A 24,150-nucleotide genomic window follows, 5' to 3' on the forward strand; every position below is an offset into this window, starting at 1 on the left:
TCTGCAGAGCGCACAGAATCTGCAGAGTCAGGAAGTAAGATAAGAGATGTAGGACATGAGAGAGGGGTATGGGGGAAAGAGCTGTGATCACTTGTCGACCACCAAATGCCTGAAAACTTTGCCATAGCTGAAAAGAGGACATCAGCTACCAATGGCGAAGAATTGGAACAGTAGGAGTGTGTGCTACCAATACTCAGTTGCTACTGAATTGTGCCTGGCAATAATTTTTTCAAGAAACTGAATTATAAAACATGGCTCAAACAAAGCACTCTAAGTTGCAGAGACTCGTTGATATGAGAAAGCTGTCACTCTGTCTGTCACTGTTAACAGACTCCAGAGACTCCAGTCTGCAGGGTGACTCGAACACTTCACTGATAAAACTAAGAATTATAAAGAGTTTCACCAGTCTGCAGAACCAAATTACCAAGTTGTCTTTATTCTTCTTAACCTATGCATGCACTCTCTATGCCTGTGCGTCTCATATGGTAGGATATTTATAATTAACCTCAGCTAGTTAGCGTGTAATTAAAAAAGCTCTGACTTGCCACAAGACATAACACTTTGCAGGAAGCATTTTAAACTCTGTAAAAAGACGTGCCCATAATGGACCATTTCAGAATAAAAAGGCAATTTTAATTGCAATTGGTTTTTACAAACATGAAAACATAATATGAATCCCCCTACTGTGGTGAAATAAGGGATTAGAAAACATTTCAAGCTGTTATGGAAGTTTTGTGAGTTATCTCCACGACGATAATATCCATTCATTTCAGTTTAATCTGAACACAAGCTGCGATGAAACAACAGTCACCTAATTATAGTTATTTGTTGGCCATTCATAATTCATTTAGGAGGCAGGAGGGTGCAGCTGAGGTGAGTACAGCAGTTAACACTCTCTATTTCTCTCATTATATTAGTTCATGGTGAAAGGGCTGTACTTATATAGCACTTTTCTAGTCCTCCGACCACTCAAAGCACTTTTACACTACATGTCACACCCATGTTATTCACCCATTCACACACTGACTGCAAAGGCTTTAGTGCCAATCTCCAATCAATATCTATGTACATTCATGGCTATGCCACCGGGAGCAATTTGGGGTTCAGTGTTTTGCCCAAGGACACTTCGACGTGTGACTGTAGCAGTCAGGGATCCAACCCCTAACCTTACGATTGAGAGACGACCGACTCTACCACTGAGCCACAGCCGCTTCAACATGTAATCAGTTACATTAAACTATGTAGTGACAAAATAACCAAATAAAAAATAAAAAGTAGCAGGAAGTTAAATAATGTTAGTTTTGGGTGCTTGTTTGGCTCAGTTGGTAGAGCAGACGCTCCATGTACAGAGGCTAGCCACAGACACACTGATCACAGGTTTGACTCCAGGTCTGCCGATCATTTGGTGCATGTCATCCCCCACTCTCTACTCCACACTTTTCCTGTCTATCTTCAGCCGTCCTATAAATAAAGGCAAAGAGAGTGGTAGACATAGATAAAGATATTTCCACCACAAATTGGTCCCTTAAAAATACACCAGACACCAGCCCCCTTCAGGCATACTAAGTGCCCCCCAAATAGTGAAACTAAACCTGTGCTCTTGCCAGATACATACTTCATATATATATATATTTCATTTATTGCTGTGCTTTCTCTTTTAACACTTCACCTTTTACTATCATATAGCAAATTTCAGTAGTTTCTAACTAAATGTAAGGCACAAAGCCTACTTTTTGAAGGATGTACTGTATATGAAAATAATGGTGACAAATGTGCAGTGAGGATAGTTATGCTGATGAACAGGAGGAACTGGCAGCGGTGTGATAACTGACACACAGCCAAAGAAAGACGACAGGATGGTCTCTGTGTCCTCTCATCAAAGATGATAAACCTGCGATTGCTCATCAAGCAGAGGTGTTATGTGGATGAAGAAATGTGAGATATTTTTTGTACATCTGTCAACCGCTTTAATGACCTGATGCAATTTATCTCATCATATATAGAGGAGTGCAAAAACCTTTCCTGGGTGGCAATGACGCAAGTTTGGTTTTCAAAGACAGGCGGGGGGTGGACTTAGTTTGAGTCGGAGTGAGTCACCACATCAAAACTTAAAGCCAAGTCTGCTTCCTGGATTTCTGCATAAACTTATGGAGAGCTATGCATTCAGCAGGTCCTCAAGCCTTCTGTAATCTTAATACTGGCAGCCTGTTGTAAAATATATAAATTATGTGTTGTGCTTCTCCGAGCTGTGCGGAAGCAAACATGCAGGAGTAATGTGAATCCAAAAAGTATTGTGTTTTGTTCAGACAGGAAGTGAGATCATCAATCAGCTCGTGTGACACACAGGGCCCCATGACGCTCTGATGAAATACGGTGTTTAATTCAAGAGATAAGACAATAAACGGGAACATTCAGCTTCTCATGCTGGAATTATGATTCTGCTTTTGAGTCTGGACAGTCGGGTGATGCGCGGCAGCCTTTTCATTGGAAGAGGTTAATAAATACTGTACATCAACCTTCAGATGACATTTATGATTTCTAATTATTTGTCGTCCCTGTTTGTTTCTGACAGTTTCTGACATTCACATTAGCTTGTGCACATTGATCTTAATGAGTGATTGTTTTGGGACGTGGGTAAACCCAGTGCATTCTCCCATCATGATGGCTTGAGATACACATATCAAATCTAGCTTGATTGTCCAAGCCCAACCTTTAAATTATGGAGGGAAAATATTGTATTCTGAAGTGCAGGGCAGCCATGTCCTCTTCACCCCAATAGAACTAAGACTTTTAAATTTGGAAATTAGGCTTAATGTCACACAGGTAGAGAAACTACATGGCGTATTTTGGTTGCAGACAAATTATATAGGAAAGCAAGGTGATAGCACAGGGCTGTGTCTTGTAATAATGGCAAAAACTATGAACTGGTTAAAAAGTTCTGGCAAACCTGTGAGCGAAAAAAACACAACAAGCTCACATGGAGGAATTTGAATTCTTATTCTTGGCAGACACATGTCTTGTAGCTCACCAGCCCCCGGCATGTGGGCCAAAATGTTAATTTTGGACTCAGGCTGCGAGAGAAGTGGTAAAAAAATATAGAAAAAGTAGGTAGTTAAAGACACAGAAGGTTTTAAAAGGCAAAAATATTGAAATTAAGAGAAGAGCTGAAGTTTTTCAAGCTTGAAAAGTTATCATGCATGGAATAATTCATATAGTAGAGCGATAAAGCTCTTTGCTGTGTTGTCACAAGGCCTGCGACATCGCTGTATGAAAGGCAAAAGTGCTGATACGCTCCTCTACTTGGCATATCATCATCATCGAGTTGCCCAGCCATCACGGATGGATGAATATAAGCTGACGGTCTGTCATAGTTAGTGTGTAGAGCAGCACAAACTATTGTTCTAGACAGACCTGTCTCCCTCGCAGCAAGTGTACAAACCAGGAACTAAATTTAACATTCATTTGATATGACTCAACATTTCCCTGCTTTCGGTTACTTTGCTCATATAGAAATCTCTTTGACTTACTTCAATTAACTGGAGACATCTCGGTTCAGATTGGGATAACATTTTATACTATAAATGTTAATCCTCATAAGTCACATATAGCTGCTGCCTGCAGACACTTTATGACACATACTGCTTTGTTTCTCAAGGTTACAGGAGAGAGGAGAGGCAGGAGGACAGGGGGGATGACAGCAGCGGAGGAGCAGAGAGAGGACTCCTGGCCTCGGGGACATAGAGGGCAAACAAAAATATAGAAGCATCCAGCCAGAAATAAAGTACATTTCCAACCCCGTTCTCACAAAGAAAACAGATTGTTTTGTATCGAAAGATAAAACATGCGAGCAGTGTTGTCAATTCTGTAGCTCGATGAGAGCTGCTTGATGACATAACAGATTAGAGTCTTGCCTCTCTCGTTTTTAGATGTGGGAAGAGAGCTATTTTGATGCTAACAGAGTTTGACTCAACAAAGTCATGCAGGAACACAAAAACAGTGCATTTTAAATTATGTTAAAAAAATGCCTTAAATTGCTGAGGAAAATGTTTTCCAAATCTAAAAAGCATGTCATGTTTTTTAACTTTTCACTGTCTGGCTCAAACATTATAAAACTTAGCAGATAGATCCCATCCACGCACAGCTCAAATCTCATATTTTGGTCTGCATTAGTTTGCCACCGTAAAGCAGAGCTTCACCTTAGAAAAAGCTTGGCGTGCAAATATTCCACATTGAGATAAATCCATGTTGAGTTCCTGTGAGAGCCACCCTTCAGCTGTTGGGTTGGTAATCGTAGCTCTGAACCCAGCAGGGCCTTACCCAAACAGAGCAGTGCACGTTAAAGGGACCACCGCCGAGCACATAAAGAGAACCAAACTACTGTCACCCCGCTCAGTGTCTGAAGAGGCTCTGCAGGTAATCTGTGCAATTTCAGAATGTGCAAAAGGTGACTGCCTGACAGTGTCAGCGGAGGGATACCACTGCCATAACCCACCTTCAGTGTTCACACAGAGAGAAGACTCTGATCGCCATGGAAACACGCAATCTACTCTTTCAGATAGCAGAGGAAGGTAGTGTGAATATGAGACACAGGCACGCTCATAGGTGTGTGTTGTCGCATGCATGATCAAATCTCAGAATTAAAGGAACAGATTCGATTTGTCATCACAAGAGCACGAAGCTAAGAGATTGATAATGATCAGATACAGAGCCTGTTCTTTAAGCTAACCGATCACTGCTCTTAAAAACGCATGGCTGAAACAGAATTCAGAATAAAAGCATCAAATTAGATCAAAAATCTGTGCAGAGGGACTTGACTTTTAGAAGAAGAAAAGCTGATCCAGTGTGACAAAGGCTTAAAAGCTCTTAAGTCCATCAAGAATGACAACTGTCGACTGCTGTATGATGAAAGAAAATGACAGATAATTGAATTTAATTGTAACTCAACGAGCATGCAGCTCCTGGCTGCTATTGTTTACCTGTATTTGTTACAGGGGATGTTCACTGATGTCCAGACTTTGATTTAAACCTACATGCTACAGTTTGGTCCTGTGCTGATCTATTAACGCATTTATAAGCCTCTCCTTAATCGCCAATTCTCAACCTCAGTCCTATCATGCCATCATGGGGAGCTAATGCCATTATGGTAGAAAAAAAATACAATTTGGCTATGATACAGGGCAATGGGCCCTGGAAAACCTCCGCCAGACTACGTAAAACGAGTCATCTGGCAGAGGCAGACCACCAGTATATTCTCGCCGTATTTCTGATTCTGTACTGCTTCACTCCAGTGTCTCTCGCTGGGCCGTTCCTTTCAGAGGGAGGGGCGCAATGCACGCTGGGTGTTGAGGGAATGTAGAATGGGCGAAACCACAAGCTGTTTGTACAATTTTCTCCACCATGGCGCCAATTTCAAATATTATTGCTTCTATTGATTACAGAGAACACCAGCTTTGACTGACAGTGGCTTTTTCCAGCAGAGAATTGCTCCTTTAACTCGTGTGTGTCTTAATGGAAACCCATGAGGCAGCAAAGTCAACCATATATACATGTTGTGTGCGCAGAATCTCCATTCAATTTTTTATTCTTTTTAATGGATAAAGCAAATACTTAAAATGTATATAGTATTTTTGGTTTTCAGGTTGTTCTGCTGTGACACGTTTTTGTTTTGTTTTATTTACATCTATGTCATTACCAACCTACAAATTTATTTTTAATTAAAGCTGAAAGGTGATTGATCAATTGGTTGATTTAGCAAAATTTAGATATGATCTATTTTAGACATCAACAAATCATTTTGAACATTTATCAGGAAACAGTCAGTATTTTCTGTTTACCTTTGAAAACGTGCTGCCTTTCTCTGCTTTGTGTATTTGTAAATTGATTATGTTGTGATTTTGAAGTGGCAGTCTGTCAAAAATAAGTGATTCCAGGAAATTCCCTTGCACTATGAGAAAATAAGATTTTAAATTATTTTCTAGTATTTAACAAACTAAACAGGTATTTAATTAATTAAGGAAGCATCACCAGTTTAATCAACAGAGCAAAAACTAATTAGATGCACTCGTTTAAATAGGTCACAAGTATTTAAAATCAACTCAATGAGGAAATGAGTTTGGCGAAGTGTGCTTCCTGGATTCCTAGAATTCGTGCTCTGTTGTCTTGCACGTACTAAGAGATGAGTCTTGTGTAATGCATGACGGTAGAACACAATTGCTTTCAATTTTAATATTTTGTGTGTAATTTTATATATTTGACATACCAATATATGTTCAATCCATTTTTTCCTCAATTCTTTAATAAGTCGTGTTTAAAGGGACCACAGGGCATAGATGACTTTTCTCACATCAGAAGTAGAAGAGCATGAAAATATCAAGTGGTCTGATGTTAGGTTGCAGCTCCACATGTCCCATTAATACGCTTCATAACTCGTTTTGTTCAATTGTGGCTCTGAGTGCTCTTCCTCAGAGTCAACTGTCTCTCCTGAGAGCAGTTTAATGTTCCCCATTATCTTCTTCTGATATGGTTACACACAGACACACAATATGCACTCACGCACACATACCTTGGATCCATCCACGCTGATGATGCGGTAGCTGTTACGTGTGCTGTCGTAAAAATAGGAGACGGTGACAGCCTGCTTGCTGGCAGGGACCCAGTTCTTCTTGGTGGTTGGGTCGATTTGGAAGACGTGGGCCCTGGTGGTGTAGATCGGCTGCTCCCTGGAGAGAGAAGGACAGAGGAGAGAAGACAGAGAAGAGAGGACAATATGAGACAAGAACACTGCAGATAGGACACGCAATATGTAACCGCAGTGCGAGACAATTTCCACTGAGCAGAGAGCCACATTTCACAACATTTAACCAAGTTAGAGTGACTTCTTAACATCTCCCCAGCACATCATGCCTGCAGAGACACTGCGCTGCGTCTCCAGAGATGCAGAGTCCTGTTAGTCCCAGCACAGACGGGCAGGTGATAATGTAACACACACCCTCAATCCTTATAGCAACCCAAAGCCATTAGCGCATCAACACCCCCTCCTCCCTCATAGGTGACAGAGACGCTGATGCAGTGTTTGTGTGAGACTGTGCACTTGTTTTTCACTCGTGTCTGTAGTCTAATGGAAGATTTCCCCTGTGCACCGAATGCATCAAGACAATTACCTACTTGTGGTTACACAGTCAAACAAGAGGCACCTCACCGTCTTGCAAGAAAAAAAGAGATAAAAATATCATCACTCTCTCACTTGTCATTTTTCAAAGAGAAAAACAAACAAACAACTCTTGAAGAGGAAATGTTGTAAGTCATACCTTGTATTTCATGCTTTCTGGTGTACTGTTAAGGAACCAGTTTGTGGGGGAAATGTCTTCATTTACTCGAGTTTATTAGTTTATTCGACAGGGGCCATGCAAGACACAACTGTTGGGCCAGAGTTAGCTATATAGCTACATCTGTTACATCTGTGGTCCCTGGGCACATCTTTTTTTATAAAAGGAAAATACAAAATAAGTGATACTTTAATGAAATAATAATTTTAAACTGCCAATTCAATTTATTTAATACATTAATAAATCAATTAATTAACTTACAAACTTTCCATAACTGCCTAAAAACTTTTTGTAATCCCAGATTTCACAACAACAGGTGAATTCATCTTGAACGTTTAGTACCACTTCATCAGTGTACTTGCACATTAACATCTCTATACACTTTAATTGCACATTTACAACTGCGAAGACTGTATGGTACATGAACACCTCTACCTCTCTGTAATGTTTTTTTAGATAGTTTTAGATTTACTTGAGTGCGTTTACTTTTCAGATATGTTTATATTTAGAATCATGTTAGTTGATATTTAAGATGAATGTAGTTGAGATTATCATTTATTATTGATGTTAGAATTCCTGGATGTATATATTCCTTTCTTTCCTTTCTAGTGTTCCATCCATCCATCCGGGTTAGTCCAGACCCTCCTCCCAGGTCTGAATAACACTTGTTAAAATGTTGAGCTGTTTCTATAAACACAGGAATCCTGATTGTAGTGTATGAAACCAGTTTGTCTCCCTCTTTGCCGCAGTGACTTAAAGTAGTCACAGGTTTAAACTTGTTTGTATTCATTGATCATCAACATCTATGACTCTATAATACTCTGTCTTTAACATCATACAAATGTACCAACAGCTACACAAAGTAAACATGTCAGTCTGATCAAACATTATATGTCCATTATATTTGATATCACACGTCAACAAAAATGTTTAACATGAGTTTTATGTATAAGAAAGTAGTAGAACAGAATGTATTTAATTGGGCATAGCGGTGTTTTGTATATTTGAACATCTTGAAATTTCCATATAATAAAAGATGTTCTCAACATCCCCCAGCTCTATTAGAAAGCACTACTTCACACACGTCTCTTCTCTCTAACCTTCAGCAGTGTGCAAAAACGTTTATTTCTAAAACAGCATTTTGTTCAGATGATTGCACAACAGTTCTTAATACTTTTTTCTTTGGCAATGCTGAAACGTTTATGTTTAATGTAAGGGATGAGTGGCCATGAAAACTTCACAGGGGAAGTATTTCAAACTAAATGAAAGCAGGACAAGTACAGCCAGGAGTCAAAGTTGTTCCAACACTAACATAGTAATGATTGATATGAGCACTATGAGGTTTAACAGCATCTAAAAGCCATTAGCGTCAATGGTAAAATAATGCTTTCAATTAAATAATGTAATAACGGCAGTGTTGAAACACCTTTACAGAGCAAACTGTAAGTGCGTTGGAAAAAATTATTCCCAAGACAGGAGGAAGTCATGTTAATAAAATAAGTAATGGAAAACTGATGTGCCTCAGAGTCCGCTCACTGAACAATTTTAGCCACAATTAGCTATCAAGATTCCACGTCTCCCGAACAAAATCACGTCATCTATCTCTCAGGGGGTGAAGTAATCTGCCTCCCAGCAAGTCCACAGGCTGAAAACAAAGAGGAAATGCTCCTCTCCTGCATGACGTACGCAAACAAGTGGCTTTCTATTCACTGATTCTCCTCTCTTTCTGTCAATGTATACACGCACAGAAAACCGCAGCCATGACCCTGAAGTCAAGAGTTGAAAGCTGTTGTGAAATATGCTCGGAGAATCCTCCTCTCTCTGTGTTTCCTGCTGAAGGCTAATGTTGCATGCTACATTAGATTATGCAGGTAAGAATATGTTTAATCTTTGCATTTTATGACTGGTAAAGATGGGAAAGCTTCACATATTTTATCCAGTGTAAGACCACCAGCTTGATCATTTTTAAATTAATTAATAAATCATTACAGATCAAATCTATGTGCCATTTTAAAGAAAGCACTTTGCCGTTTCATAAACAGCCATGTTGTCACATCCAAGAACATTTCAAGTGTTTTGTACAAGTGCAGACCTACCCTCACCCGTACACTCAATTTCATCTATAGAGGCACTTGAAACAGCAGGAACACCGCTGCCGATTGTGAGAAACCAGTTGCACTTCCTGTAATGGCGGTGCTCCTCAGGGACTGGACCCAGCAGGTTTAAATTACCCACTACAAGTTCTCATCTCAAAAGGTGAGTGCAGGTGGATCGAGCTGCTCTTCTACAAAGTTCTAAGAGTGAGGAATAATTAGGTGGAGTGGCTGGATGAGAGGGGTCAGAGGGCATCTTGAGAGCCTGATAATGGATGCAGAGGAAGAATATGGGGGTGATGGATCAGAAGTGGCTCTTTGGAAGTCAGAATGAGACGAGAACATGGCTTTCAGACTGATGAAGTTTACTGGGCACACGCTGCTTCTTACAAAACTCTCAAACCTAGAAAAGCTTGTATCCATTTTTTGATTTGCGTGTTTACTGTGTGTTTACAATGTTACAAACTTTAGCAGAAGCTTTGGTCCAAAGCGACGTACTTCCAAGAGTTAGTACAGCACAAGCAAGGATCAAGACAGGAGGGAACAAAGTCACTAAGTTCCAACAAACTGCTCCGATCAGACACAGGTGTCAACAGGCAGTGCACAGAGGCAATGCACAAAGTCATCAAGATCATAATTGTCATGGATATCATCATCTAATCAATATCAACAACATCCTAAATATCATCATCTTCAATATTATCATCATCAACATCATCAATAGCATCAACATCATTAAATGTGGAGGTGTTCATGAACGAGCTGGGTCTTTAGCTTTTACTTAAAGGTGGAAAAGGAAGTCCTCATTTTTTGATGCTTCTATAGATTATCTCTCCAGATGTTCCTGTGGTGTGAGGTATGTCAAGAGTGATTTTACTTCCCCCGATCTGCTCGGAAGGCTGTCAAGGCCGCACCGATTTCAAATGGTAAATATTAAACATGTTCAATATTTAGGATCCATTACCCCGTTGTGTGGGGGGAACCCCGAGGACAGCCGAGCACGCTCTCTGTGGATTGTCACGTGGAACGACACAATAGCCAACTGGGAAGCGAGCTGATTGAAGGAGGTAGCAGGACAACTGTAGCCATGGCGACAAAAAAAAGTCCAAAAACTATCATAACCAATTCCTCCTGATCAATTTGAGATCAACTTTGCATTAAAAATGACATAATTGACAGAATGACACTTAATGACAACAGTCATGAACATTCATAGAGACTCATTCAATGTTCATGACAGGTGTCATGTCTTGGCTATGAACGTGTCATGTCAGTTTTATGCACACCCCTTCAAAGAAAGTTGGCAAATGTGACAGTTAACATTTTAATAAAGTGAAATAACATTTTGGTCCTTTATAGTCAATAATGAGACGCCTAATTTACATACATAGCTCATCTCATCTAAAAGGTTTGTAAGTAAGAAAATAAAGAAGTTTGTACGAAATAAGACTATTCTAAAGAAAATAACAGTGAATTGCACTTAAGAACGTTTCTTTTGGTTTGTGAATCCGGCCCCTGATCCTTACTAGTATTGCTCTTGCTCTTTTTGCTTTCACTTCTCAGCCTGACGTTTGTTTTCATGATATGGAGGCTTTCAATAAAATGTGTGGAGCGTGCACAAGGGTGGCTGAGCTGGACGACATGGCACGACCACTCTGCTTGGCAAAGCAAAAAATTATTCATGCACAAAAAAAGCCTCACAAATATTGCAATTTTTTCAAGCACGGCATTGTGTTTAGAAAAATGAGCCTCAATCCAAATCATACGAGAGCTTGTTCTGAAAAAGGCCCAACGTTTTACCCAACAGAGACTGTTAAAGCAAGCCGAAACATGAATACACTTTTATTCCTATACAGTGAGTCTAGAGTTTTATTAACAGAGTGCAGATGGTGTCATTGCTGCTTAACAGCAACTGGCAAAGCAAGTTGTCAATAGGACATTCAACTGCTTCAAAGGTGTTATTTAATGCATTACAATGAGAACCTGGTGAAAATAATATCACATAGACAGACAGAAAGGCCGGCAGGCAGCGACAATTCATGAGCTAATAAAGCTTTTACTTCCATTGGGATTATGGTTCTCACAGAAATGAAAGCCTAATAAATTCACTGCCCCCTTTAAGCCTAATCTCAGTCTTCATCTGCTTTGGGAACAACAAAACCCCATTATACAGATCACTGTTGTCGCTTTACATACATACACACACACAGCCAACCACACACACACACACACACACACACACACACACACACACACACACACACACACACACACACACACACACACACACACACACACACACACACACACACACACACACACACACACACACACACACACACACACACACACACACAAACACGCTGACCTTTGCAGTGGCAGTGTCTGGAGCCAGCTCGCACTGGCAGGGGAAGAGAAGCGAAAGGCCACAGCTGAACACATGGATGCACTCACACAAACTGTTGGTGGAATCCAGTGATCTGCTTTGCCCAGATAAAAAGCATTAGGCTGATTGATTTTGTGGATAAAAAAAGAAGACGACAACATTTGGGTCTTTTGAGTGCTGAATTCTGCGTCCCACTGACTGTTGGGTGCTCTGTCCCCATCTGGTGCGTTTAAATAATTTACAGGTGTGTGTGTGTTACTGTGTGTGTGTGGGATGGGAGCAGGTTTGAGTGAGTCTGCACTGTCTATGCCTACATACACCTACACATACACTTCAGGCCCATCCACACTCGTGATGCAGCAATCGAGCTGTGAACCAGCAAAAGAATAAATTAAAAACAAAAGAGGACAAAGTCAATTGTTCGACGAAACCAAATCACACGTAACAGCAAACAAAACCATCAAGAAAACTGTTAACACAAGACTGCCAGGTTAGCAGTCAATAAATGCACTATTACCTCTGAGGAACATGGAGCAGCCGTATTTCAAGTGATGCACGACTAACATGTCTGCCTCTTGTTCTCTTAAATCCTTTGAAATGTTAGCCTACACATTGCCCAAGTTTGCTAAGAACCAGATAATCCTGCTGCTTAAAAAAGACATTTTAAAACGATGCAGGATGACACAGTGTACCGGGATGAAGCATGAATAACAGCAGCAGAGTTTGCCTGTGGATTAATGTGAGGGGCTGCTGTCACATTGCATTTCAGTTCTGCTACACCTGTGGAATTCAGGTGTGTTTTTTCAGCGAGTGAGAGAACGGCCTCGTCCAGATTCCTGAGTTCAAGAATCCACTCCGGTCTCATTCCTCAAACAAACTTTCCTTATCAATCACAGACACCTACATTTTTTTTTCCAAGTGAACCAGACAGCTGTCAGTTGTTATTGATTAGTTATTTGGGATTGTAGGGCAAATATTCAATGGTTTAAAGTCACAAAACAAACAGGCTTTGTCGCCTGTGTAACATGAATCAGCAGCATTAAAATAATGCTACTTCACTACCTCCAGAAGTCATAGAAACCACTTGGAGGCAGCACATAAACCTGCACAAATACAGATACAAAAACATTTCGAGGATCAAACAGATACTTATGTATAGCCCCTTTCACACTGGTCGAAAAACCCACTAACGCCTGGATTTTTTGCTTAGTGGGAAAGGTTACAATCGGCCTTCAGACCCGGGTAATTATCGTCTCAGCTCCGATCAGCAATGATGGGAACACAAAGCCTCCTTTCCGTCTCCGTCCGAGCAGCGCTCGAACATCGTTTTAAATTTGTCTGCACCGAGATTGAGAAATAGACTGAATGAGTAAAAGACACAATAAAGACCTAACCACAGTAACATCTTCACTGGCCTCCATGCTGCTTACCAAAGAGTATAATGTAAGCTTTTTGTGCGTACTATTGTTTACTAACCCTGTTTCCGGCACGTTTGTGACGTCACATGGTGACGCAGCAGAAAAGAGACCCATAGGGGTATACTACACTGGCAATGGGAAAAGAGACAATCGGCAGTTAGCAGGTCTCCCCGGGTCTGAGAAATCTGCATCAACACTCTAACTTTGGTGGGGAAGAGGAATATGTAAATTTGATTCATTTTAGTTGATGACTAAATGCAAGACTATGCAAGTAAAAAGTATGCTCATCTAAACTTGCAGCATTGTAACAGAGGTATCAAGTCTTCCTCTAAATGGGTCAGCAGAGAGATAGCATCACCACACAACGTCTGGGTTTAACACCATGTTTGGAGTGCGAAATGGCCTGAGGAGGAATAAACTAGTCAACTGTACATCCAGGTACTACTGGCTGCAGACCCACAGGCCCGGCGTAATGAATGAGCCTGTAACACCATAATAGGATCTCTTCATTAGAGAGACAGCATCTCTCTGGCAGCGGGACTTCACCGGGTCAGTGGCCTGTTTAGAAATATGTTTTGCCCCTTTGAACCCTCTGGAGGCAAAACAATAAACCTGAACTGACGTTGAAATTGAAAAGTGCATCACATTATTTGCAGAGATCTGATGGAAAAACACTCAGTGCAGCGTTAGGACTCTTTTTAGCATGCTGACGTGCATCATGTAGCCTGTGGGCAGTGAACACATAACTCCACCACTTCAAGCACTTATGTGTCAAATTCACAAAGGAAAAGTTCTCTCACTAAGACAGGCACTGAAGCAGGACATTCACAGGGCTACATTAATAACTTACAGGATACACTCCACTCTAAAATGTGTTGTTTAAAGTGATAATCTCAAAGATTTTCATGTAAATAAATGCCTGTTAAGTCACTATCTATCGCCGAATGAGGTAACACAATGGTGATTGAGCCTATGGCCCACTGACGAAAGCCTTTGCATTTGCAGTATATAGTATTATTACAGACTGTCTGCGGTGACGTTTGCTGAAAAAATCACAAGCGGCGCCCAATTAGTGACGCGTTTTCCATCACCCAGCAGTGATTGGTCTGCCAGAGAGGGTAGGCGGAGCTAAGTGGATTCACTTCCGGTTTCTGTAAATGTTGCGAGTAACGGAGACGGAGAAAAGATCGAAGACTACAGACACACCTTCAAATATAAGTGGAAATCCAAGGAAAAAGAAACAAGTTCGACGCTCAGATGAAGGCAAACAGTCTAAAAAGGAAAGCGACCGTCAGCGAGGAAAATCAAGAGTTGCAACCGTGACAAAGGGAGCCAACCATAGACGTCTGATTAAATTAGGAAGTGTCCTCTCAAAATTACTGCATATCGCCAGTAGGTAGCGTCAAATGGAGCAAAACTGAAATCTTCGAGTTTGTCAGTTTAAGTTTATGTCCCCTAAAATGTCTGACTTTAAATCAATTAAATGTATCCATGCAGAGTTTGTAAGCAGAGAGCCTGTCTCTAAAATTTGACATCAAGACGCGTTCATGGAAAACCAGATGTGGTACTTGACATATTCAAGAGTGAATCACTTTCTAATGCAACAAAATCAGCAAAGAAACCTGAAAACTCAAACGTAGATGACAACATACAGACATCAAGAGTTTGCATTAGTGAAAGTTCTGACAGAGCACAAAGCACAGTGAGCAGTTTTGGATATATGTTATATATATATATATATATATATATTGTATATCTGACCCAGGAGCTTCCTTCCACTATAACCACAACCAAACACTGTAACTTCATAGCAGATATTAAAAAGCTCTTTACATTGTTTTAGCCACTACCAGTTATAATCTAACAAGCTAACAAACACAATCAAGAGTTAGCACTCTGACACGTCTGCTAATCACACAACAGACGCTGCATCTGAGGCTCAAGCGTGTCCGGCTGATTCTCTCCATGTTTCCTCTGAAGCTCTTTCACTGGTCATCATAACTGGGATGGGATCACGGCCTGATCCACTATGTCTCACTGATGGAGAAAGAGCCATGAGCTTCCAGACTCAGACACTTTTAATGTGTAAAAACCATGCTTAACGTAATATTAATCAGAGCAGAGTCATTTTACACACTTGAAATCGTGCCTGGAGGGGAACTGTATCACCATTAGCAGAATTTATATAAATTGCCGTCATTGAACTTAAGTGCTCTGAAAAATACAGAGAACTTTCATTTCTGTCTTTTGAAAGAACTTTAGTGACAAAAGCTGCATTAGTCACTTGTCAAATATCTACAGTGCAGTAGGGAATACTGACACTTATCCTTCCTCACTCCCTCTCAAAGCGCTCACAACAATACACTAAGTTACAATTGGCTTTTCTGCAGCGCAGAGTAACAAAAGAACATCTTCTCCCAAATCTGTCAAAGAGGGAAAATGAGAAACTCATATCTAGGTCGCAAGGTGCGCAGATCTGGTGACTCCTGTAATGTGAGGATGGTGAATTAGAAACAAATGTGTGGTGATGACCGAAGCAGCATTCATTTCTGAACACAAGAAACTGAATTTAATAACGAGGATTCTCATTAGCCGGTATAATCCCGCTTATGTGTCAGATGAATAGTGGAGGTTCAGCTGGAGAGCAGAGCGGCCTTATTAGTGAGAGCCGCGTTTTGTCTGAGCGAACAAGCAAAGTAGGCAGAAGAGGAAGGCTCTGTGGGATCATACCTGCAACAACACCTGGGCTTTTATCGCAACAAACACGCTAATCTAGTAATGATGGCAGGAGGGTAGAGAAAGGGCAGGTTTGCATGCGTTTACTGCGGCATGCAATAATCTGTGCTGACTGAGACAAACATTAATACTGAAAGGCTCTGTGGAGAAAAATGAACAGCTGCAAATTTTCTATTTTATGAGCAGTCTCAATGTTTTATTTTATCTTCATTAGATAGTTAGCTATTACAACAAACCTCCCACACACTAGCCTTCCCTAGTCTACCCTAGTCTTTTTGAAAGGTGTATTTCATCAAAAACTCAATAACCGAGATCCAACACACTCACACCAGTGACAATGATCCCTTATCCTCACTTCATTAACGCTCGCTGCAGCCAGAACTCATGAAGAAACATTTATGAAGCTTCCAGGACTGAAATGTTGTTAACAAAGTGAGCAGAGGAGATCGACAGTGACGAGGAGTTTTGTTTTGTTCAGCTTAATTCAGCATTAGAGCTCATACCTGCTCTTTATTATCATTACAAGATACGTAGCTGAATCAATGAAATGAGAAAAAAAACTAATTCATTTTGAAAACAAATTAGCCACCGAAGCAATTCATCAATACAAAACAGAAAACAATACATGCTGCTTTTTTAATTGAGTCTTTTGGTTTTGAATGGTTAGTCTGAAAAAGAGAGGCGATTCTACCGCGTCATATCGGGCTCACAGAACTTGTGATTGGATGTTTCAGAGACTACTGTATTTGCTTGTAACTTTTGTTAACCTTTCATCCTCCTGGGACTTTTGGGGGAACCATATGTTTTTCTATATTGCTTTAACACTGTACTTTATTTGTTGGACATTTTGTCACTGAACATTCACTACCATTATTAAAGGTGACCTTCATTATTTCTACCCATGTTTTGGTCATACGGTACATTGAACTGTACCTCCATGCCAGCACAGCTCAATAAACTGGCAGGAGAGAGACGGACAGAATCCTATGCAACAAAGGCAGCCGGCCAGAATCAAACCAGCAACCGCAGCAGGTCCTCCTCCATCACACTGACTCAATATGATGCAGACTCCAACTTAATCTGAGAGCTCGGAGAAAAGGGAAGTGAGGAAGTCTCCACAGAAGCACAGCATGGCAGCAGATGGCCTCCTAGGCCTCAACCATCTGGTGAGGAGATGTCCAATCCGTCAGTCTGTCCCCTTTCATTTACCCATGATTCTTAACTGTAAGACCTGCTTGTACTCCCCTAATACACCTCTACAACAATTAGCTCCAGCCTTCAGCCACAGACGGAGAACACACACTCAGATTAGGGCCTAAAGCCTCGGTCACTGTCCTACCGCCAGACAAGAGACCCACTGCCACGTCACATGTCAGCGAGCCTAATCAATGAGTGTTAAGCCCTCAGCGGTCAGTCTCGGCCAGCCAGCAGATTAGCATCTATCCCTGCGTTGGGCTGCTCGAGCATGGCTTATTCTAAATAGCAATACGCAGATTGCTTTGCTTATTATGGGACCACTTATTCAGTAAAGTGGGGCTTTGGGGCAATCTGAGCTTTATTTAGGAATAATTTCTGAGATGCAGCAGTTAAGCTGCAGAAGTGTAACTAAAACTCCCATAACAAACACTACAACTTCTTTAAACACTATTTAATGACCTACTTGGATTTTTTATTGGGGATTGTGCACAGAAACAATGAGTTTATTAACTGTGTTCAATAACAAAGATCAAATTGTGTCAAGGTCAGGAGGGCCCCGATAGATCACATGATCAGAGATCTATGCTAGACTAGGGACAGGACACTGAGGGAGTTAATCTGTGTGTGTGTGTGTGTGTGTGTGTGTGTGTGTGTGTGTGGCTCATGGTTAATTTATAACTCCAGTTAGAAGTGAAGAGGCATAAAAGGACATCTATAAAAACACAACGATCTATAGTTCCCACCGTTAAACACACTACGTCACACACTATCTATCTATATTGATTAGTCATTTAGGGCAGGACACACTGCATCATTACAAAGTGTAATCAGGCGGTAATGAGCGACACAATTAGACACGCATATTGATTCAACCTTGATTGACACTTTTATTCAAGATAATAATTAAAAATAAAGAGCTACAATGATTACAGATAAGGTAATTAATTGATTAGTAGTTTATCAGATATATTATGGGAATCTTTTTAGTATTTTTGTTTTAATTTGAAAAAAAAAAAAGCAATTCCCCCGAGTTCACTTCTGAGCTGAGAGGTTTGAAAGCTTCTCTTAATGTCCTTTAATTAGAAAATTGGCATTTTTAGAATTAAAATGCTGGTTGTTGCAAATTAATCAAGTCCCCTTGGGCTTGAGACCACAAAAACAAACAAACAATCAACCACAGATTACTCGATAATTAAAATCAAAGTGAGTTTCAGCCACAGACTGAGAGAAGAGGACTTAGCTTCTTAGTTTTAAAAGTCAAGCTGATGCAGAACTTGAAACTTGCATTCTTTTTGATGCTGAGAAAGCGGCGCCTCCACTGGTTACAACTGATTTATTACCTTGTCTTTTTAAAACAGCTTGGTGTTCTTCATGTAAACTATGGCCCTAATTAGAGTAAAGTAGAACGTATAGCAGGGTATGCCTAAGGCCATGTCTACCTGTGATTGACACATTAAACTGCAACCTGTCAACCAGGATAGGACACGTAGCAATGTGTGTCCACCCTGTCGTCCAAATATGGTCACTTCTGGTTTAAAAATATATAAGATGGTGACGGCCTAGAAGTTTCAAAACAGTGGTCCATGAAACTATGTCACCACAGTTGCTACGTGCACTTCTTTTATACAGTCTGTGGCTGTAGCCCTAGAGACAGCCTTACTGATGATTAATTCAATTTTCTGCAACAATTCAATAGTTGCTTAAGTGATTACTTTAAACAGCAATAAAGTATAACCCCAGGTTCCAATGATAAATAAAAAAAACATTCAGAGTCAGATAAAACATGATATTAGAAAAACGTCACCTAAATTGGGCAGAGCATTTATCGCTTTCTGTAACATTTTACAGATAAGATGACTCACCGAATCATGATTCAGTTAGAGCTGGAACAAATGGTCAATTAAATGGAAATTAGCCATTTAGAAATGTATAATTAGACAGTTATACAGAGTTTGTGACAGTTTGACACGGGCTCTGAGAACTTATATTTTTTAATACTTTGAGATGTTCTACACTAAACAAATGATTAAAATAATAATGCTTAAGGGAAAAAAACATGAGACGATCCCTAAACAAATGCTACCAGTTTGTGTCCAGTGGCTTTAGAGAATGGCAGAAAGTATTGAGCTGTCACTTGATACTACTGGTTGGCACATACTGAAACCAGGCAACTGGAGAAAGGAAACTTGTTGCCATGTCTCTGTCAGTAGGTGTGACCTCCTGCTTGCGACTGGCTGTCTTGCTGCTGCTGGGCCAGGCTCATGACAAAACTACTGACTCACTTCAGTTTCAAACCTGCTTGATGAGTGAGCCAAACTCTTGAGAAGTCAGGACTGTTGAACTGGTTTTTACACATTAAAAAAAACATGTCACTGTTGCATATTGTGGCACTTGTTGCCTTACTGTTGAACATCAATTCTCAGCTTGTCTTATATTTTTACAGCTAAATCAAGGTGTCTAAGGTTTATAGAAATCATTAAGGCACAGGTTTTATTCTGAAATAAATCACATGACTGCAGTTGTTAATGTTTTTAAGTGAAAAGCCATGCAAACACAGCTAGGTATACTTCAGAAAGACACTCAGTGGTATACAGTATATATGTATGTAGATGCAAAGAGAGCTGGTGTGGTTGCATAACTACGGCATTGAGCCACAGAGTCCACATTAACACAACAGTACACTATGGAGGCAAAATAATGTGCTGTGCACTGTAAACAACTGTGGGAGTACACCACACTACCTCCAGCCTTGTGGACAACACTCACACTCAAACACACAAAATACACACACTCCCAGAAGTACCATCTCTCATTAGTGGGCAGTGTTGACTCTGACACCTGACATCATAACCCTCTCACACGTAATCCTACAGACAGATAAGGAGGAGTATTCACAAAGAAATTAGACCTTACCACCTCAAATCTGGCTAAGATATTAGAAATAAATCCCTAATTAGTAATCTGGCTTTACATTTCTTTCACACATAAAATCGGAATATGTACCAAGACACCACTTTCTATGCTCCCAAATAATCTGGCTGTAAAAGAGTAAATTGGGGTCTTCCTTAGCTCCAAATACGCACAGGAAAGCATCGGGCAACAACGACATCGATAATCACATTTAAGATAAGTCTTGTCATATATTAGAGTGGACAATTATATAGGTATTGTTGCCGTAATTTCAACGGCACACACGCATACCATGTCAGTCAGTGCAGGTGTCATTAGAGGCGCTCTGAAGGGCAGCGCTTTCTGGATTACTCACCCCATTGCCGCGGACTTGAGGAACAACTCCTGTTAATATGTAAGGCTCAATCGGCAGCTGGTTGAGTGGAAAATAATGTGTGAAAGCGCAGTCAAAGTCCACAGATGATTAGAGGTCCAAAGAGTTCATTCCCCGTCCGCCAGCTTCGAATAAGTCCTCTTGCTGTTGAGAGACAACTGAAAAATGAGAGCACTTCTTCGTAAACTCGATACACCGGGTTGTCAAGCGCAGTCTCACAGAACCCCGCTTGTTTCAGGAAGTTTTTTTCTTTGCTTGTTTGTTTTCCCTCTTCACACACGCCACAGAATTAATCCCACTTCGGATTGGCTCCCTCCACGCTGCCTTCAAACAATCGGCGCTGATGAATTAAGTTAATGTTTGCGTTTCACTGCTTGCTCGCTGCGCAGAGTTTCTCCCTCCCCAACGGGATTGTATTTCACTGAAGGGCAGCAGCAGCGACACGGAGTGGCTTCCACCTGCTCGCGCTTCTGCCAGAGCCACCCACACTTTTTCAACCTGTGGTGTGTCTGCGGTTTCAGTAGGTGTTTTACCCCAAAACTGTGGTCCGAAACCATATAAAAATTGAAACCGAAAATAATTCACAAAATCATACTGTTAAACCACCAACAACGATAGCTGTCCCGTTAAATTCAAGCGTACTTACATATTTAATTGACGTTAGCTTTCAGCAGCTGGCATTTTCGCGTTAATTAGGCGAAACAAGGGTTAAAGCAAATTAATGCGATTGGCCTCGCCACTAATTAGCTTATTCAGCTTAAAGTGTTTGTTTTAAAGTAAGGTTTAAAGGCAACATTTGTTCTAAAATAAAAGACTTTAAAGGATTTGATATTAACCGTTGATCCCGTTTCCAAATGGCAGGTAACGGCCGTCAATCATTTTCAGGTGCGCGCGCTCCCGGAACTGTGAAAATATGTCAATGTGTTCCTGGGGAATCATTTCGGTGACGGACTAGCACTGCATTTCTTCCGACAAGTTGTTTGTGTCATGGTATTTATTATTACTGTGTAGCTAAAGCTAACAACGTTCACGTTGTAGAAAGGTATGTATTTAAAATAAGCGTTTAAAATCGGGGTATCAATGTTGTATCTATTTTTGGTAACGCTAGCCAATCATATCATGATATGTCTAGTTTTTATTGTTCCGCGTGGAAATTTGGCTTGTAGTATAGCAAACACAAGCGGTACACACGTATAGTTTGAGCAGCTTTGCCATGATAGCCACCGGTTATTTAGTGTTTTATCTGTCATTGCAGTATGGCCGAGACCACAGAGAACCTGCAGAAATACGAGGAGCTGTTTGCCCACAGATTTTCATCAGAGGACCAGGAGTACCAGGAGTATCTGAACCGTCCCGCCGACACCCCACCCATCGTCGAGGACTGGAGAAGTCGTGGAGGAGGAAACCACAGAGGCAGGGATAACAGGTAATTTATCATTAGCTCGGAAAAACTAAAAACATTGTTTTTTTGTTTGTTTGTTTTACATAGCCTTAAATCACACTTAACGGAGGGGGATCTAAGAAAACTGCGCAATTTGTGATTCGTAATTTACACACTTTTTCATGGTTTCGGTGAAAACTGTATATTATAGTGTTGTTAATAATACCGAATGTCTAATAACCAGGTTATCTAAATATGCAAGTGTGTGATTTTAGAGCAGTGACAGGAGGCATATGATTTAATAATTGCAACACTGTAAGTAAATTAAAGTTATTAAAGCTTAAATTACAGTTAAATTGCAATTCCACTGATTTAATATTCTACCGAGAAATTGAATGACGTGAGGGATTAGACACTGTGACTAACTGGGGTTTGCGCCTCCAGAAAATATGGTGGTAGTAGTAGTAGTAAAGGGGCTTTTATTTGTTAAATATGTGGTGTGCACCGTTTTTTAAAAGACACAGGTTAACTATTTTGATTTCAAGTTCAGGATAAGTCTGGTTTCTTTATTCGTTGTGGTTCGGGAAACCAATTGTTCTGAGCTAGATATACTTGGCCTTTCTTGGTCTTTTGCAAAATCTGATTAGCCATTTTTAAAATTGATAAAACAACATGTGTTTGATTATATAGTCTTTGTTTTTACATATTCCATGTAATGCATGCATTTATGTTTTGTGTGCTGTTGAAGATGGATGAAATTTATATCGATTTCCATCTAGGTACCAAGACCGTCGTGGAGGTCATGGGTGGAGAGGAGGCCGAGGATGGGGAGGAGACCGGGGTTGGAGAGGGGACCAGCGTGGACAGCAAAACTGGCATGACAGAGATAGAGATAGGGACCGAGATAGAGATAGAGATAGAGACCGAGATAGAGACAGGCAATGGGGTCATGGAAGTGGGTATCAATCGGGCCCTCCAAGCTCCAACCAGGGATACAACTCTCACCATCAGAGACCACATCATGACCGCTACTAGTCTCTACTCTAAACTCTCAGGTGTTGTCAGTATTTTGACTATTGGCAGGCTCATAACTTGCATTGCAATACAATATGTGGCAATGTGCAGCTGTTGATTATTATCATTTTGTGTGGCTCTCAGTGCCACAGCTTCAGCAAGGGGCTGAGCAATGTATAAATATGATTAATTTGTTGTATTTGTGTGAAACTTTTCAAATATTGTGAGACACCGTTTAATTGCTTTACATTGAACATTTATGAATGAAATTCTGGGTAATTTTTCTGAGAGTTTTTCTGTAATGTGATGGCTAAAAAATGTTGACCTCTACCTACTGTTTACATAAAAACAGTACTATTTTCTCATATTGCTCAGCCCTGTAATTATATTAAATTTCCTCATTACATTTGTACATGTTCCTTTTTTCAGTACTTCAACTCCCACTGATAAATTTCTCAATATTTCAGTTATGTGTGCCGTTTTAACAATAATCAATCGCATTACAACTGGGGATTTTGAATGAGGGGTGGTTTTGTGTTAAGATAGTTTTGCTGTTGTCATCTTTCATGTTTGGATATCAGATTGTTATTAATTATACAGGACGGTATTGTAGCAAACAGTGAATCTGAATTTGAGAAATCTATATGTAATGCAGTTTTATTTTTTCTGTCACAATATTATCTACAGATACTTGTAAGGTGGGCTGTTATCAATAAACATGTATTTTCTTAACATGGGGTTCTGCTTTGTGAAGTTATGAGGCTCAAACTTTAACAAACTGTTACTCTGTATTAGTGTTTGAGGGTTAAAGGTGTTTTGTAAAGATGCAGCAATTTAAAACGATGAAATCTGTCAGTGTTCATGAGGCTTTTGAAAATGATTCAAACATAAGGTGGAAAGATAGATACTGTACATGTCTCTAGTAAACAAAAAAAGTTATCTTTTTAACTTCAAAACACTGAAAATCCTTCAATTTAAAAAGACAAAGCAATGTTACCTCAATTTTTTTAGCATCAAATGCTCAGATTTGTGACGGGGGTAGAGGGAAAACCTTTTTTATAGGGTTTGTAAGATGAACAAGAAACAACTGATTTACTGGGGAACATACTGCTTTGAGTAGGGGCCAGTTTGGCACTGTAAAATAAGAAAAAGTAATCAAACATGCTTGTCTATGAAGTTGTGGTTGTAAGATGAACATGCAAAGTGTTCCCTATCAATGAGAATAACCTGACCATTGTTACCTAGGTAAGTTTAGGTGCATTGGCAACCTATCTTACAACAACTGGGTATGATTTGACGTAATAAAATAATTTGACA

The 24,150-nt window shown here is 40.2% G+C and overlaps 2 protein-coding genes across 2 annotated transcripts in view; one reads left to right on the forward strand and one right to left on the reverse strand.

The window, feature by feature from the left end:
• homer2 (homer scaffold protein 2) overlaps positions 1-20,829 on the reverse strand; it is a 37,030-nt gene extending 16,201 nt beyond the window's left edge. The window contains exons 1-2 of the mRNA XM_069662187.1: positions 20,421-20,829; positions 6,563-6,719 (exon numbers count right to left, since the gene is read on the reverse strand). Coding sequence (XP_069518288.1) covers positions 6,563-6,719; positions 20,421-20,425 — 162 coding nt within the window. The 5' untranslated portion in view covers positions 20,426-20,829. The remainder of the gene's footprint in view (positions 1-6,562; positions 6,720-20,420) is intronic.
• A 562-nt stretch (positions 20,830-21,391) lies between these two features.
• LOC138590258 (RNA guanine-N7 methyltransferase activating subunit-like) lies at positions 21,392-24,150 on the forward strand. The gene is made up of 3 exons (XM_069660875.1): positions 21,392-21,480; positions 21,694-21,864; positions 22,599-24,150. Exons 2-3 carry the CDS (start codon positions 21,695-21,697, stop codon positions 22,852-22,854), a joined length of 426 nt encoding a protein of 141 aa, XP_069516976.1. The 5' UTR covers positions 21,392-21,480; position 21,694; the 3' UTR covers positions 22,855-24,150.

This window comes from Semicossyphus pulcher, unplaced genomic scaffold, assembly GCF_022749685.1.
Source record: "Semicossyphus pulcher isolate SPU_LCO1_2020_fin unplaced genomic scaffold, fSemPul1.0.p SCAF_1, whole genome shotgun sequence".
NCBI classification, from domain to species: Eukaryota; Metazoa; Chordata; class Actinopteri; order Labriformes; family Labridae; genus Semicossyphus; species Semicossyphus pulcher.